Below are 19,057 nucleotides of genomic sequence, written 5' to 3'. Positions count from 1 at the left end.
CTCAGGGGTTAGGTTTAATGGACTTGCTCTGATGCGAGGGATTGGGGGCTGCCTGCGTGGTACGACTGCCTGTACTGGTGGGGCATGCTGTGCCTGTCTCACCCTCCTTCTCCTCCTGTGTCTCCTCTGTGCTGCCTCTTGTTGTTGTTGTTGCTGGTGTAGCAATGCAAGCATGTCCTCCAGCCCCAGTATTGCTACTAGTATTGGAATCATTTTGGTGTGGGCAGGGGTGTGGGAAGGGGTGTGGTGTGCTCCTTTTGTGCTGGCCCAGTCTACTTTGCCTCCACCTGTGCTGATTGTGTGCACCTGTGGCAGTTGAGAACACTGCACATGGCAGTTTACAGGTGTTCGCGATGCCGGTATTGCCGGCATGCCGGAATACACTTTTAGCACCTTCTTGATGCCGATATTTGCATGTCCGCCTGACTTGTGATGTCCTCCTGTTTACGGCATGCCGGTATTGCCGCCATGAAGGGCTGTGTGCCCGCGCCCATGCCGCTATTAGAGGCACCGTTATTAGCGGTGCCTCTAATACCGGGTTCTCATGTCGGAATAGCCCGGAGTGGTATGCGATGCCGGTAATCCTTTACCAGCATCGTTTTTCCCTTACCTCCAACCATGCAATGAGGCCCATTGTATGCATTTAGAAATTGTTAGTTTAACATTCTTTGTGATTTTGTTATTTAAAATAAAATGTGTGAAATTCATACATACGCTAAGTGGCCAGTGCAGAGTGTTTTAGCACCTGCATATCTGAGAGCATCACAAGGACATACCATTAGGTGTTATTTATTAACACAGGGTGCTGGCTCTCTGCTTCACAGAGAGCCACCACATGTGATTTTGTTATTGAAAATAAAATATATGAAATTCATACATACGCTAAGTGTCCAGCGCAGAGTGTTTTAGCTCCTGCATTTCTGAGAGCGTACACAAGGACATACCATTAGGTGTTATTCATTAACACAGGGTGCTAGCTCTCCGCTTCGCAGAGAGCCACCACAAGGACACCAGACTAGGTGTTAACTATATGCACCTAGCAAAGGGGCATCCTTTTTCAGCAATCATATATTGAGACAGTGGGCCTCATTACACGGTAGCCGGTAGGGGATTACCGGCACCGGTAAGGGCACCGGTGTCGGTAATCCCCTACCGCCCTACTACGAGGTCCCTCAGCGGGTCCCGTCCTTAACGTGTGGTCTGCCCAGGCGTTATGGATGGTTCCCGCTGAGGGACCTCAGAGCTAATAACGGTACCGCAAATTGCGGTACCGTTATTATCTCCTTCCCCATTCCCATTGAGCCCTAGGGGGGCTCAAATGGGAATGGGGAATGGTTCCCAGAATGGGGATTTACTGGTCCCTCAAAGGTCGGAATAGACCGGTAAGTCCCTATTCCAGGAACCCCGACTCCGACTGCGGTAAGGGGTAGCCATGGCGGTAATAGCGCCATGGCTACCGCCTACCGTGTAATGAGGCCCAGTGCACAGTGACTTTTTCCACTGTTAAAACACACATTTTTTCCTGTTAGGACACACTCTCTTGTTTGAATACCAAACACAGGAGCAGATGAATATTATCACCTCTTCTACTTAAGCAATAGGCCCGAGCAGGGGGGGATTACCATTTCAGGTAATGCCCCGGCACGAGGGCCTTAACAAAGTGGTACTGCCCCCCTGAGAGGGGCCTATTGCTTTTACTACCCCGGACCGTAAATCTGGGGTACTTAGAGCATTTCTTTCTGTTCTGAAAGGCTCCAGCGTTTCGGAACAGAAAAAAAAAAAGAAAATGTAAAAATAATGGCCGCCGGGGAAGGGAAAACGAAGTCCGTTTTCCCTTTCCATGGCGGCCATTGAGAATGAAGGACAAAAAGTAAACAAACAAAATGGCCACCATGGAAAGCGAGAAGGGACTACAAGTAGTCCCTTCTCGCTTTCCATGGTGCTCATTAAAAAAATAGGGAACAATGTAACCAAAAAATATGGCCGCCATGGAAAGGAAAGAAGGGACTACAAGTAGTAGTCCATTCCATGACGGCCTGTCGCGGATCTGGAGCAGACGCGTCCGCTCCCGAAATGGACAGAAAAGAAGGTAAGTGTTGTTGGGAGGGCGGGGAGGGAATTCATTGGATGGAGGAGGGGACATGGGGAAACTTACCTTGATCCCAGGCGAGGAAGATGGCAGCCTTCAGCCGTGTGGTGGCTCAGAGCGGGGATTAACCTGTTCCGAGCCTCCTCATTGGCTGATAGGCTGCCACACCCCCACACCCTGCCAGGGAAGGAAGGAACATTGTGGGATTCCCGGTCGGGTAACGCCCCAGCGAGGGCCAGTGAGATTGCATGTTACAATCTCATTGTCCCTCGCCGGGTCCTAATAATGAATACATTGAAAATCTTCAAATACAGTTGCAAAATGCATTTGCCTATACCCAACAAAACTTGAAGAGGTTTGTGGATAGTATGAAGACATACTATGATCTCAATAGCTTGAGGTCATAGTATGTCTTCATAAATTGATGAATTGTTTACTTTGTACTTAGTGTTGTTTCTGCCAAATAAAGCATTTCAAGAAGAAAAAGAAATACTAATTATGTGGCAGAGTCTAACTCTATAACTTTCAAAGGAACCAATTTTAGGAGAGAAAGCTTGTACTTTTGTGGAAAAGATTCTTCAAAATTACAGACAAGAAATCTCTAGTCGGCTACAAAAAAAACTGAAAGCGGATCAGACAGAGAAATGCTGTATACACATTAACCGACTGGGCAGTTGTAAATTCCTGTTCAACTCTTAGACAAGTAGAAGGATCCTCTTTAGCCAAAGCTGAGGTGGCTTCTGAAAGGGATCAGAGGGAACAGTCAACTGGAATCTGGATTAGCATGGTGAATAAGGATGTTAAATTGAAAGGATGAATGCTAGAATTCTAACATTTTGCTGGGATTATAATCTTAAAGTTATTACAAATAAAAAATAAATAAGTAAAATGTAGTGTAGGAAGCAAACGTATCGTTGGTTTCGATGCGCTATATTAAAACAACCGTTCTACTCCTCTATTGCAGTAAAAATCAAATGTTTTACCAGCTTGCATATGCAGCCTTGGAGAAGGTGAGTGGATGACCCCATCCCCAAAGGAAAGAGACAGAATTATCACAACAAAACAAGACCAAAATCTAAGAAGAGCCTCCAATTCAAGAAAAAGTAACAATGTACATTTTGGTAAATGTCATGATAAATAGAAAAATGTGTAAACCTTGATCCTGATACATAGTGCTTTGAACTTTCCAATGCTGCTGTACATTTTAATTTTCCCAAGGCCAAAAAAGTAGCTCCAAATCCTGAGACCAAAGAGGGCTCAATGAAAAGAGAACTCACCTTGTCCCTACTTTTTTACCTGCCAAATACAGAACAAAAGAGGGGGTTTTGTGGGGACTCCCTTGACATAAAAATATCAGTTGAATGTATTTCTACATTTATTTTAGTTATGTTCACATCTATAAAGCGCACCAAACCCTTGGGCACCAGGACACTGTTACAGAGATACAGAGTGTAATCACAGTTGGTAGGAGGTCAGTCCTTAAAGTAGAAGTGGACCATATGCAAAGAGAAGAGTCATGAGGGGTTTTCTGAATGACCAATAGGATTGATCTGCTTGAGTGCAGTGGGCAAAGATTTCCAGTATTTGGAGGCAATGACTGGGAAGTTAGATCCACTAGATCTCTTTCGGTTGTATCAGCTTAAAAGTGTTGGCAGCTCCGGAGGGTCTTGAAGACTGAATATTTTAACATTTGTGGGTAAAGTAGACAGGGACCGTGCTGGAAAGACATTTGTGCTTGATGGTTACAGTTTTGAAAATGATGCACTCACATACTGGGAGACAGCAGGCCCGGTTTCCTGGCAGCAGATATATGCTCCTGCTTGGGGATATTTTATGCGGCTCTGGGGGCATTGTTTTGTATGACTTGAAGCTTGTTAATGTAACGAGAGGAAGTGCCTGCAAATAGTGTGTTGCAATAGTCAAGCCTCAAGCCAATGAGTGTTCGGGACATGAAGGCAGCTATCCGGGGAAAGAAATGGTCTCCTAGCATTGATTAGTTTCATGGTATAGGCTGATGAGGAGGCGATGGCGACCTGAGGCACTAGCAAAAGGGTGGCATCTAGGTAGACGCCAAAGGTCTTTATGTCGCTCGATACTGGGATGGAGAGCCCCTTGATGCGAATGAGCTGTAAGCTTTGTCAAATTTGTTTAGGACTCTTTGGGAGCCGATAAGGAGGATTTCTGTCTTGTCGTCGTTCAAGCACAGCAACTGAGAAGCCATCCATGCCTGAGTAGTTTGGTATACTGCTCGCAAAGTATCAGAGTCAGATGCATAGTTACTGGAGAGAGGGATAAGGATCTGCGTGTCGTCCGCATAGTTGGTGTTTGAGGCGCCTCGTTCACTCATAAGATCAAATAACAGTTTGGAAATATATTATACAGTGTGGAGGAGATGCAAGAGCCTTGGGGGAAGCTACAAGTTACTGGGACGGGGTAGCAGCATTGTCCCTGAACACTCTCATGGCTCTATCAGCCAGGAAAGAGGAGATACACGCGATGGCGTCTGGTGAGAAGTTAGCTGATGTGGACAGGTGCTGGCACAGGATTTGGTGATCAACCAAGTTGAATGCAGCAGACAGGTCGAGAAGCAGCAGGTCTGCGGCCTTGCCTGCATCCTTGATATCATCCAGCTGTTTTTTCAGTTTAATAGCGCATATTCGGTTCCTTGGCCGAGTCTGAATACTGGTTGGAGTAGTCCGAGGATGCTGTTAGCTTCAAGGTATTGTTGAATCTGGAGATAGGATGCTCGATCGAGGATATTCAGAAGAAATGGGACAGCGGTAATGGGACGGTAGTTGGTGGGGACGTCTGGGTCTAAGGTGGGTTTCTTGAATAATGGAAGAACCCATGCTTCCTTAAGGCTAGATGGCACTTGACTGGTCACAAATGATTTATTACTTCAGCAATTATATGAGCAGACAAAACCCTGAGGTATCTAGGCGCTAGTTACAATGGATATGGTGTTAAAAGATGTTGAAAGGTGTTAGTCAAATTACATCTGCAGCACAAGGCTGAAGATCATGATAGGGTAGGTCACAGGCAGTTCATAGGAGCAGCACAATGCTGAATAGACATAATCAGGTGCTTTTAGACAGGTAATGTGTGCAGCAAAATGTTGCAGTCATTATTAGGTAGGTTACAGGTATAATTGCAGCACAGTGCTGACCAGTCATAATCAGGTGGTTACAGACAGGTAATGTGTGCAGCAAAGGCTGTAAGGTCATTATTAGATAGGTTACAGTTACAGGTGCAGCACAACTGAACAGTCATAATCAGGTGATTACAGACAAGTAATGTATGCAGCACAAGGCTAAAGGACGTTAGCAGGTAAGTTACAGGTACTTAATAGATGCAGCACGCGGCTCCAGAGTCATTTTCCGGTGCATTGTGGGCATGTCACTTAAGCAGAAGGCTAAGTGCAAATGCACTGGGCTTAAGCAACAGGCTACAGTACAATAAACAGGAATGGATGAAAGAGGTGAAAAAGGGCGGGAGTGCTTCGGTGCAGTGTTTTACGATGGAGGCTGGACATGTGTCCCCTATCCAGGGAGTGTGTTTAAGACCTTTCATAAGTTGAGAGACCTCTGCCACGTCCACAGGGCAAAAGTGGAATAGGGGCTGGTTGGGTTTGTCTGCGGGCAAAGGGGGGTTGAATGGATACATTGAGTGCCCAGCGCTGTATTTTTTTAGATGATCTTTTTTTGTAGGGTCTCAATTTTGTTGATAAGGGCATCTTGGATGCTTGATGCAGGAAGTCGGGGTGGCTGTAGGGGATTATAACTCGCACAAGATTGAGAAAAGCTCACCAGAGCTTGATTTGGCATTTGCGATTCTGGAGTTTTAAGTGTTGCTTTTTGCCTGGAGTCTGGTCAGTTTGTATTTTTATGCAATGGAGGCAAAGTGTGCTTTATTAGAGTCTGTGGGGGAATTCCTCCAGGTGGTTTCCACCTTGTGTTGTTCATGCCGGATGGTGTGTAGATCATCGGTGAACCTAGCCTTCCGGTGCTTGGCCAGTTTAGGGTTACGCATGGCTAGAGGAGCGATAGTGTACACGGCAACTGTGATAGGTTTGTTGCAGAGATAGACAAGGATGATCGGGTTAAGTGACTGAGGTAGAGGTGGTTGAAGCTTGTGCAGCAGGGTCAAGATGCCATCTTTGGTGAGGTTATGGGAGCCTCTGGCCAAAGAGGCTGGCCAGGTGGAGTGGGAGAAGGCTTAGGAGAAGAGGAGGGAATAAATATAGTGATGAGGTGATGGTCACTCCATGGGCAGGGTGAGATAGAGGTAATTAATGCACCATAGCTCAGGTCTACTAGCCAATCCAGGATGCAGCCGTTGCAATGTGTGGGACTGAGACTGTGTTGGGTGCAACCAATCGAGGTAAGGGAGGCATGACTGTCCTTGGTGTCCTGGAAGCCAAGGTTTTAATCTCTGCTGAGTAGGACTTTGGAGGAGGGTTTAGTTTCGGTAGACATAAGGTGCATGTTCTCTTCTTCAAATGAAAATGGGGGACCAGGGGAGCGATTAACCAGATGGATGGTGATTGATGGTGATTGAGCTTTAGTTTGGCTGATAGAAGTTCACCACTTGGTAAGGGAGATGAGGATACTTCTCTGAGTGGCAAAGACTCTTTATGAGTGCAACTCTGCCACCTCTTGCATCTTGCCTATCCTTCTGTAGGATGGTATAACCTGTGGGTAAAGCGATAGAAAGGGAGAGGCCGGACGCAGCCTGTAATGAGGTTTCAGATACCACTAGGATGTCCAGATTGTTAGTAGTGATGAAGTCGACGATGTCTAAACGGTGGGCTGGTATTCCTGGCATTCACTAGTGCACAAGTAAGCGAAGCGGGAGACGAAAGGTTGGTGTCTTTATGGTTATTGTGCAAACTGTGAAAGTTTGTGATGTCAGGGGGCTGGGGCTATCCTGCTTGGGGCTATACTTCTTAGGGTGAGCCTTCAAAGCATGACTATGGTCAGGAATGCTGGTATGGGCACAGGGCAGCAGTAAAGATGGTGCAGACTGGGGGGCATCCCAGGGGGGCATTAGTGGACCCGACATGCTTGGAGTCATCGTTCATGATCTGTGTGGATGTCACTAAGGTACTGTTTGCAGTGATGGGAGTGTCAGAGTGGTCGGCAGGGGAATTTGCTTAGGTCGAGTGCCTGTTTGGTGTCTTGGAGCGAGCCCTGGAGATGGGTTCAGTTGGTGCTTTGGGCCAGTTTGAGTACGTGTTGATAGCGCCTAAGGCTGAAGCTGTTGTGCAGTGAGGCGAGGTGTAGTGGGTGAAGAGAGTGGAGCGAGACTTGAGGAGGAGGTTCCATAATAACAGGGTTTTGGTTCAGTGACCTAGGAATAAGGAGCGGTATGTGCCAACAGGTGGGACAGTCCTAAAGAGCTACTGGCAGGCACACTAGGTAGATCTGGAAATGCACTTGTCACTGGTGCAGTCACCATAGGAGTTGGGGTCGTATGGTGGTGAGTGGGCGGTTGTGCGAACATGGACGGGAATCTCATGGAGGGGAGGGAGAAATGGGGTCGGGATGATGCTTACCTAGTGGGGTAACAGCTTAGTTAGGAAGCAATTTGGCTTGCATAGTTCAGTTGAATGCACGTACCTTAGGGATTTTGGGTCGAGGCAGCCATCTCGCCCCTGACTGGCCCAGACAGGGTTAAAATTGCCCCTTTGCAGTGGCCCTTCGCAGTGGACTGGATTTGCCTGCCGGTTCACTAGAAATGCTTTATGGTGATGTGAACAAATCTCCTCCCTTTCCTTCGATCACAGAGGTGGACCTTTTTGTGTGCCACGTCGCTGGAGGCACGGCCAGAGCGGCCATATTGGAATGGAGCTGGTGCTCCTCACAGCTAGTGGATAGTAGCCCCGGTGGGGCTGTTTAATGCTATTCAAGATGCAACTTGATAAATTGTGCAATTTGGACTTTAGAGCTTTATAAACAAATGGTAAACCGAACACTCATTCTAGATCACTTCATTATGTTTGTTCTATATGTTCAGGCTAATATATTGCTCAATTATCTTTAGAAGTAAGAATGGGTGAGATTGATCATTTTCTATTTGTAAATGCGACGGAAAACACTTTGTGCAGCATAACAAACCTGTCCGTTTATAAACTGTGTATTTCAGCTCATCTGAAACCTAAATGTTTAGTGTACCACACCCATTCATTTATCATTTATCACAATGCCTATATAACAGTTGTGTTTGTTTAAGTTAATGTGTCTTGGTTCCAAGCAAGAAAATATATGAAAATCCAAGTAGTATAGGTTAAAGCCAGCCAAAATAAGGGCTTGTATTTCTAAGCCAATCTAAAAGACCACCATCGCTTTGATAACTGGATGTGTGGTTGTCAAGAAATGTATTCTCTTAAGAATAGATACCCAGGAAGAAAACATTGGGCCCAATGAAAAAATGTACACATGTTCCAGTAGTCCAAAGCGAAGGTAAAAACGACCCTTAAATCATTCATTTGTCAAGTTAAATAAGCTCCTAAACAATAAATGGTCAACAATACATGGTCAACCACTGATAATGATCAGGCTGCACACATTAAATAAAGATTTTACAAGCTCAAATGCACAGCATACACCTAATTAAAATATACAGTAAGGATTACGCAATGGAAATCTTTTCTGCTGTAACATCGGACCTATTAATCCCACTGAAAACCCACATGCAGATCTGAATTCAGTATGATCAAGTGAATTAAACACATACACAAATGATATATTAAAACGTATACTTTGAGCATAATCTGCGTGTATTGATAAACTCACTGTGCACAAAGTAACAGAAACCCAAGTTATATCCTAGAATTCAGAGTACTCTCACAAATATGAATATGTCATTGTCCTAATGATCAAATATGTACTTAAGGAATAATATACAAAATAAATATTTCAGCACATTATCTGATCTCACTCATGGGGTGCTAGTTTCCAGCTGACAAATCCCTCTTATGACACACCAAGTTCCAGGGCCCGATAGAAGCAAGGAGGAGAGGCCTAGTGTGAGTGAGACAATGGGAGAATCATAGAACTCAACCAATTTAAAATGAAGGGTGAAATGGTGCTATGTTGGTTTGGTATAAAAAGTGATCTTCCTATGGGAGTAAGGAAGGGTGGCTCTTTTTGTCATTGCCTGCCAACACACAGAATTTGACCCAGGAATGTATGCCAACATCTGCAGAAGTAAAAAGGGACTGGGCCAGAAGGGATATCCCAACTGAGCCAGCAGCGGACTGGGGATGGGGAACACCTATAGACCTGGATCCATGAGGCTGAGGAGGACCAGATGACATGGATGCCCAGTTCTTCCACATTCTAACCAATGGAAACAGCCAACCAGAGGGGAACCCTGAAATATCCCAGAAGCTGATTCCTGACCATGAGGTTCAATTTGACAACCAAAACAAGTGAATTCCTACCACACTGCACGTGACCATAAATGCCTTCATAGCAGAACTATGAAAGAGGGCAGGGGTTATTTGTTGCTCCATATAAAGTAAAATATTACATTTTTTGGGTTTGGTTCAACAAGCAAAAGGGGACAGTAAACTGTGATTGCTTCACACAATTACACTGATTTGACCATGAGATTTCAAAAACATGGATGCTCTGCAGCAGCTCTAGACCATTACATTTCTTAATTTAGCATATTGTCCTTAGATACAAGATGTTTAGTTCTAGAAACCTGTTTAGAGTGTTTCATTGCTATGTTATTGAAATTTGTATAGCGCACGGTCACCCCAAGGTATCTTGGCGCTAGAGAGGGAAGTAACAGAAACCATCATCCAGCAGCAATGCTCAACTGAAACAGAAATGTTTTCAGAGCCTTCCTGAAAGTCAAATGATTTGGCAGATTTTGTATTGTCACTGGCAGATCATTCCAGATTTGAGCGGCAACAACTGAAATTGCCCTCGGGCACTCAGTGAAAAGTGGGCACAAACAGCAAGCCGGCTGAAGCCGAGCGCAAAGACAGAGTAGGAAAATACCGGGTACATTTGGGATGGAGGCATTCTGTCCCTTGTCCATGCAGCGCCCGATGGGCAATACAGAGTGCCTTAAATTTGACCGGCTGTGCCACTGGAAGCCAGTGCAGGTTACATAGCACTGGAGAAATGTGCCCAGTAGGGAGACCCTGTTGCCACCCGGGCGCCAGGTTTTGAAGGCGCTGAAGCCGTTGGATGATACCCTTGGGCTGAGCATTTCCTGAATTCTCCCCTGACCGTTTAATACAAAGATAAAAACCTGTTAAAACCTCCCTTTTAGCTATTCACTGCTTTAACACTCAAGCTCTTTTGAGTTTTTCTGACCATGGAGCTCATGTGGGTAATTTGGTGGTGGGGCCCCATTACGTTTACGCTGTGCCGTAAGCCGGTCTACGCCACTACATGTTCATCATTTGCATCGCGGATAGCAGATCTAAAGGGGGAAAGGCAGGGGCACAACGTGTGAGCCGCTTTTTGCCCTTCTCAATTTGAACCCTGCAGTGCAAACGTGTAAACGCTGTCTGGCATGCCAGGCAGCATTCACTTTTCATTGGCAACACCACTTGCCATGCGAGCCAATTGAAATGAACCCTCTCCAGCATGCAAGCATGTCGGGGATGATTTCATTTCAAGTGAGATCACTGCTTATCATGCGTGCATGACAAGCAGTGTTCCCAATTGAAAGTACACCCTCCTCGACATGCAAGCATGTCAGGGAGGGTTTCATTGTAATTGTACACGATCCCCTGAGGGTGTACAGTGGATCACTATGAGGTCCCCCTGTAAAGCCGGCAGGCCCCATAGGGATCTCCAGCATTTGCGCGGCCTGCAGCATTTCTAGGGTGGAGAGGAAGGGAGGTGGGGGAAATGCAAGTTGCATTCCGGCCCTCCTCTCCTCCATACAAATGATTGAATATGAACTGTAAAGTTACTGAATGCTGTAAACATCATTCAATTGTTTTACATTCTCATGTAACATGAATACCTGTGTGCTCTGAACAAAAACACTTTTTTCTTACTAGTAAAAACTTAAACCATTTGAATTCCATTTTATGATTTTATTCCAATACAAAGATTTACTGATAGAATTCTAACTACATGCCCACTATATTACATTTTCCACATTTCTATATCGTTTACTTTGAGTCATCTTTTATTTTGAACAAGGAAGCTGGATGCTAAATTAACTCAAGATACATTTGATATAATGTTCCCTTCAAGCGAGAATTATGAAGCTGTATTTTATTCCTATGTGAATGTCATTTTGTGTTGATAAATGTTTTCTCGTGTTGATAGCTCGCATTCTGACACAATAACACTGTTTATCTACACACATTTGATGTACCTTGAATGTTAATTCTTGAGATGAGAATTGCATAGTAAAATACCTTAGCACATATTAGCCATTAATATTTGGTTAAATATATATGGATGCCTGTGTTGTATCAAACTAAAATATTAGTGATAAAAAAATAGCCACATTAAGTGCATTAATTAAAATTGTAGCCTGGATTCATTTGTATAGTTTTGAGGTGACTTCTCCAGCATTGCGATTTGGGGGACCACCTGTTTATTTGCCAATTTATTCTTTTTGATAGAAGTTAAATACTCTTATTAAAGCAGCCTGGTTCATGTCGAAGATTGTGGTTTTGATTGTTATAGTGGGGGGAGGGTATTATATTGGTGTTACACCTCGTAATAAAAGCGCCACTGCAAAATAAAAATAAATTACATTTCAAATAGAACATCTCTACATTTCAAAATACTGAAGTGTTACCCTGCATTGTCTGCTTCACTACCACCTAAGAGCGTGCTTTTGCTTTGTTCACCATACTTAACCAATCGGTGAGTCATGGGAAACCTATGCCACAAGTGCCCTGCTTTTATCAGAAGCCTAGATGCACCCACCCCCTCGGCTCCCGGGAAAACCCCATATCAACACCTCCAGCTATGTTACTGAGACCTCCCCCAAGCAACCATTTCTTCAGCCAGACCTCCATCTAGTTGGAGTTCTGAACCATAAATCTACCCTTCCAAAACTCTGCACACAATCTCTTCAGACCTCTAGCTGAGCACCTGAGCTCTCATTCCCTTTCTACACTTGGTGTACTTTGCCCACACTCTGCCTCATTACTCCCCAGCCTGGGGCGTGGCTGTGACATTGTTCATTTGGCCAGCTGCCCTACTATCTCATGCTAAAATCCTGAACTCAGCTTTCACTCATTGTATCTACATTTATCTCTGATCATCTTCCATTGCCACAGCTAGGTTTCAATTCTCCACCCATCTACCAATATACCCGAGTTCTTTCAACTGCAAGTTTTGTGCCTGAACTCTTGCTCTTTCCAGTTACATTACTGAGTGTTGCTTCTTTCTCTTACCCTATGTGTACCAGACACTCAGACTCTCCAAATACAGTAGAGTATATTTGATCCCCACCCATATTTGCTCCCTTGAAAACACCATGTCGGCATTGCACCTGACAACGAGACGGTACACAGGATTGATTCTTTTATTAATTCTCATTTTCACAGTCGTTCAGCTTTTCACTCTGTAAAACATATGGCTTAAGGTGTTCCTGGAACAACACCTGACCTGCCACAATTATATGTTATCAAGAGGTTGATTTTTATGTGGGAGGACTGCCTGCATATAGATATGTGAATTAGATACTGTGTCTACTTTGATTCCGATGATAAAAGCATTACCGGGCAGTCTAGACTTTGTAAACCCTAAGTCTAGTTTACGCAACACTTGAGGGTTCGCTAGATATCCAGTGAACACAAACTCTTTCCTGCTACACAAAGGATTTGACAAGAAAAATACTAGAGAAAAATGTTTGGTTACTATCAAAATATCATAAACCACTTTTGGCAGAAAAAAAGAGTTCTTAACTGAGTCTTATTTTGGGGAACAAGTAAATGGATTGCAAATAATAATTTCACTAACTTTTCTTATTGAGCTAGTAGCCAAATAAAAAATAACGCAAGTCAAAAATATATATTTGCATTAATGCATAGACTGAAGAGCGGATCCCTTGAGCTTTGTATTACATTCTGATGAGATAGGATTTACAAGTGGCACCAGCTTTCTTTAGTCTCATCCTGAATGCAGGTCTGGCCAAAGGGATGATTTTAATAAGATCTGGCCAGTTGAAGTAGGCTGTGAGGGTGGTCATAGGTACTGCGATAAGTACATACAAATTTGTTTGGATGTATCCACTGCACATTATATCGGTGATCTGCATCAAATCCACGCATTCCAGCTTCAGCCCCCAGCTACTGAGGGTTTCGACTCCACCCGTTTGCGCATTCATATCACTCCATAACACAGACCTTCCCTCACCTGCATTGCCCCTGCCGCCACCAACCGCCTGGTTGATCCCTGGCACGTCCACTTGTTCAAGAACACCAATCGTGCACTGTTGCGACTTCAGCCAGTGGGGCGCTGTTTTCGCTTGTTAACTAAAGTCTTTCGGTTTATCACTCCCCTGTTCATACTGGATCCACCTCCGACGTACCCTCCTGCATTTTAATGTTTATGCCACCTACTTTGACTTCCACAGCTTGCTACTGCACATGGATTTAACCTGGAACTTACCTTATCTGATTTGCATGCCGCATTTTGCTGTATATGGTCCTAATCTGGCATTATGTAACATGTTGCTATCTACTGACGTTTCCTGCACTGCAACCCATCTAATGATGTATCTTATCTTTGCCCCCTAGTCTAATGTTAAATCTGCAACATACCTGTTATGGCCTTACCTTGACTCCTCATGCTGTAACCTAATTGTGTCTCTCACGCATCTGTATGCCTGATGTAGCCCCCGAACCATGAAGCGCGGCTTTGCCAAACTGTGCATTTACCTTAATTTTGTCTGTCATGCATTTGTATGCATGATGTAGCGCCCCTGTAACATGAGGCATGGCTTTGCCAGATTATGCTTATAAGAACCACCTGTATGTTGTGATCTGTATGTGTGGTCTTGCACTTTGAAGAATGCCACCTCACACTTAATGTAACTAGCACCCTGATGCCTGAGGGTTTGGCACTCTGCAATAAATGCATAAATAATCAATGGAGCACATTAAACTATAGCAATAACCACAGCTATGTGAGGTGGACTGAGTCGGTAACTGCCCGCCAGCCTGAGCCAGGCATACCCAACATTACAGTGTTTATCACTATTAGAATCCCGGACTCCCTCTGGGGTGCTGATAGGTTGGGTTTCTTAAGGGAAATTGTGGCTGTGACCTTTGATGCACCCTACCTACCCTAAAAAATGACATACTGTTGTGATGTGCTTTGCTGTATGAATGGATGGATGCAGGTTTGGAATGTATGAGATCAGAGTGAATGATAGGTTGTCAGAATGCATACGTATGAGTGTGAGAGTGATGTGTCCTTAGTGTTCTACTACGAGCAGTTGGAAGAATGTAGCCAGGGTGGTGGGAGCGAGCGGGTTCCTGTTCTGTATCTTATTGGACTTATTTAACATCTTAATAAAGAAACTAAGAATGGACTTACCCGCAATGCCCTGGATCATCCTTTATAACACAAACCAAGAAGATGGTCATGATGGAAAATAGTAAAAGGACAAAGGGCCTCATTATCAGTTCCCCGGTCCGGAGAAAATACTGGTAATTCCGGCACCGGCATTCTGTCTGGACCGGGGAAACACAAGTTTGTCATTGGGGCAGTGAAATACCAGCAGGCCTGGGGAAGGGATTTTCAGGCCGCTACCGGCAAATAAATGTAGGAATCACTGGTGCCGGTACTACCAGTGCTGGTAATTTCGGCAATCCCATCCATGGAATGGGAGCTTATCGGTGTCTCTGCTGCCCGTAATATCACAGTAACACCAGGATATCGGGCGGTGGAAACGATAAGGTAGCTTTGCTGCTATCCCGCTGGAATTAACGGCAGGTTACCGGCAAAACTGTAATGAGGCTCAAAGTCCCTTTTTTGCTTCCATGGTGGCTATTTTGGTGGGGCAGGGCCAGAGCGGCAAGTGCAGATGGGGGCCAGCAGGAATCCATGGGGGCCAGGTGCATGGTTTCCAGTCCCAGTTCTTTATTCCTGCAGGAGCAGATGATGGCCCCACACACCCCCTAGGTTCATCCTCTCTGTAATCCTCTAATTTACAATTGCAGGGCTGATAACCCTGGGGGGAAAGGGGAAGTGTATAAAATAACAAACCAGGTCCTGCTTTGCCACCCTCTGAAGCCTTGCTCTGGGTTGACGACTCATTTCGTCCTGTGAACAAACATACAGATAGTACATTACCATGTGGAAAACTTCCTAACATCCCACGTATATTTCCCAAAGCTCCCCTCTCATACCTGAGAGCCTTTGCTCTCTGCTGCAAGGCCTTTGGGTAAACTCCTTCCCTGAACTCCTCTTCACTTTACTCTGACTTGTCTGATGCTATTTCTACACCATACTAGACTTCTGAATTTTGCTTTAGTTCTCAGAAATGTCTTGAGTTAAATATTTACTGAAGAACCTCTATTAAACCTCTTAATTGTTCCTTCTAAAGGAAATCATGAATTATATTTTCTTTTTTCCCTTAAACACTTGAACTAGGATTTTCAAAAGAAAAATGAAACTTCCTAAAACGCTATGAGCAAACATGTTCCCTAAGAATCTATAATGAATGGTCCCAGGTATTTGTTCTGTATTTTCAAATGTCTGTGGATTGAAGTTTTTTTACTTGTTCTGGAAGTCAACTTGAAAAGCATTACCTTGCGCTCTTTTAAATCAGTTAACTGCTGGCTCTGAGCTGCCTCGCAAAACTGTGCTCACACTCACCGTGCAAATGTAAAAACTGCGTTCTCCTCAGAGGTATGCTTCTCTGACACGGCGAATCAAATGAGCTTTGCGAAGACCGGCGTAGTGCGCACACGCAAAAAACACAAACTCCATGGTCCCTTATTCGAAGGCCAGCGAAAACGTCTGACTCTCCAAAAAGCCTATTGCACAGAGAATGCAAGTTAAAACTCATGCTATAGTTAATTGTTTGTACGCGTGGTACACCGTGGCAGATTAGGTCATTAGTTCAATGGATTGCTGCCGCTTCACGCACTTGCTTTTTGTATTTAAGCGCACAAAGTTAATAATTCACTTCTGTACATGCCCCACAGAGTGAGTGAAAGCTTTTGGAAAACTTCCAGGAATAAGATGTGACCCAAACAAGAGTAGTACATTAAAGTCTTTGTACATAAACAGTTTTACTTTAGTCATTAAGTATTAACTTCACTTAGCTTCAGTTGTTGCTGTAGACTATGATTTCTCTAGAACACTGTCTCCAGTTGCTGCTCAATACTGTGAATCTTCTCAAAACTCAGTTCAGTCCTTCCTCTGGATCGTGACCTGCGTATTCTTTTCTTTTGTTTGGGTTTTCAATGCATTTTTCTGTTGAGCTTGATGAACTGTGACCATCTAAACTGAGTATCTGAATGAAAGGCAGTTTAGAACCTCTCTCAAAGTTCCAAACTACCTGACAGAAGTTGAAGAGCCAATAAGCTCTAAGCATTGCAGTCCCCATCTTGAACTGGGATCACTCCTGTCTGTTTGATTTTGACTTTCTAATATTCCATAACAACATTTAGAATCCCGCATGTTTGGTTCATTTCACACCTGCCCAGAGCTGCCAATGACCTTCCCTAGCTTGTAAGCTAAAGGGGAACCTGACACAAGGCAGATCAGGATAAGGGACAATGGGGCAAGGGGCCTGAGGTGCCGAGGCTGAAAAGAAAATGTCAGACACCTGCGGGAGAATAACCAGAAAATATGTGCCACGATGCACTCAATGCTTAAATGTTTTATAACACTGTCTCAGACTTCGATCTTGGTCATAGATCAAGAATGAATCATGAGATAACTGTCAAGATAATGGCAACTTCAAATATGATATCTTAAATCATAAGCAATTTCTATCTGTGTTCTTTTGATAGACCGTGAACACAAACTGATTGGCAGTTGACAGGAGTACAACAGTCTCCAAAAAGGTAATACTTGGGTTTGACAATGTGAAGGAGAATTTTATGGTGGTATGAATTGTTTTCACAAATGAAAGAAAATTCAACAAATGATCATCAGAGCCTGTCCATAGAACAAATAATTAATCAATATTCCATGACCATAACAAGCTTCCTGTGTGCCCGTCAAGGGAAGATAGAATCAGTTCTTCCTCCACACTTAGCATGAAATGATTGGCAGATGGAAGTGCAAATCATGCCTCCATTGTTGTGCCTTTGATTGTTGGAAAAATGCATTGTGGAATCTTAAATAACTGTTACGTAACACAAAACAAGTGTTTTAAGTGCAGACATTAAATTCAGTGATCATTTCATTATAGAGCAAGCTGAAGCAAAATGTTCTGTAATTTTGAGTTACATATTTATGTGTATGATTTGGTTTGGATAATGGTCAAGTGCTTACAGTTATTGATTTATTTTATTTAACAGTCACCTGAAGATGATCCTTTTAGATTGAAACATGTACATGTAGTGGCCCTTTATATTTCACAGGTCGCCTGATGATGTTTTCCAGAAATGATTTACATTTATTCAAAATTATTGGAACATCATAAATATATTGTGGAATAAGTCCAAGTGGTTTTAACTTATCATTTAAGGACCACCTCATCCTCAAATGTTCCATTATCTCGATAGTTATCTTATTGCACCTGGGGGATGTTCATATTGCTGAGAGAACACGGGCAGATTCTGTTGGATTCTGCCGACATTCCCTACCAAACAATTGGACAAACACTCTCTTGGGTGCTAATTCTTGGATATTCATTAGTAGCAAATCCCCATCTGTTCATAATGGTAAGAATTCCTAATGCAACATTTTCTTCCCACTTGGACAACCCACACAGATTTCTGGGGCAAACTCAAATAATGGTAATCAAGACGGCAGGCAAATTTCAATGGTGGTGGGTCTGGTTTGCGAATAGGCCTGATCTTGGACTGCATCTCCCCATTTCCAATCATCTATTATTGGCAAAATCCTTTCATACTTTCTCCACAGGCCAGTGCACCTCACCCCACCTCAGCACGGTCAGAATAATTTGAAAAGTTCCATGGACCTTTTGTACATAAACAATATTTTCTGATGTGCAACATACAGCTTAACTGAAGATAAACAAAGGTCATTTATCCATCCAAGATTCAGGGTTTCATACAAAATAAACATGCAATCAAGGACAAGGTGAGAAAAGTGGCAATCAACGTTTTCATGACTCTGCTATAAGGAAAATATTACAAACCTTGCAGCGAGTTGAGGATGGTGAAGGCAAAGATTTGTGTTTCTAGCATGGCCCCGAAGGAGAAGAAGGCCAGGCCCCAGGTGAGCCCCAAAAGACAGGTCAATGCCAGCACAGTCATTGTATCTCGACAAGCCTGTCCCTTCGCTGTGTGGAGATTTCGTATCTTCTTCGTCGCTATAATAAGGATGCTGGCATTGAAGACGAAAATGAAGCCCACATAGGCTAAATTCAGGCCATAGTTTACTTCCCAAGACACAACCCAGCACCTGCAGGGATAATCAGTATTAGCCATTTGATAAGGGCCACTCCCACAGAATCCCCAAAGTTATGCTTTCCATTTCAAAGTATATTTTCTGTTAATGATGAGAAAAGCAACAGGAGAATACTGCTAAGAAGTGGTAGAAGGGGCAAGGATCACAATGCACCACAAAGGTTAAATATATGAACTAGCACAGCTTAGCATAGAAATATAAAGGAAAAGAACACACACAAAAAAACCTTACATAACCTAATATGTGGAATTAGTCTTCAAATGGTGGTTAAGAACAGGCCATGATAACTCATAGATTCAGCATTCACAGGGGGTCAGAGAACAGTGACCTCAGGCACACATTTGAATTGTGAGTGAGCAAACACATAAAAACAAAAGAAATATCTGAGGTCACAGAAACAAAATCAATG

General features: G+C 43.7%; 1 protein-coding gene across 2 annotated transcripts in view; it reads right to left on the bottom strand.

Annotated features, from left to right (window-relative positions):
* The window catches only part of ADGRG5 (adhesion G protein-coupled receptor G5), a 651,384-nt gene that overhangs the window by 91,060 nt on the left and 541,267 nt on the right, over window positions 1-19,057 (bottom strand). For both annotated transcript variants that reach the window (XM_069654199.1, XM_069654209.1), the window contains one exon: window positions 18,377-18,642. In XM_069654199.1, coding sequence (XP_069510300.1) covers window positions 18,377-18,642 — 266 coding nt within the window. The remainder of the gene's footprint in view (window positions 1-18,376; window positions 18,643-19,057) is intronic.

This window comes from Ambystoma mexicanum, chromosome 1p (assembly GCF_040938575.1).
Source record: "Ambystoma mexicanum isolate Mex_15411 chromosome 1p, UKY_AmexF1_1, whole genome shotgun sequence".
NCBI classification, from domain to species: Eukaryota; Metazoa; Chordata; class Amphibia; order Caudata; family Ambystomatidae; genus Ambystoma; species Ambystoma mexicanum.
Note: the sequence above shows the minus strand (reverse complement) of the source record. Positions and strands in the feature narration are given on the sequence as shown.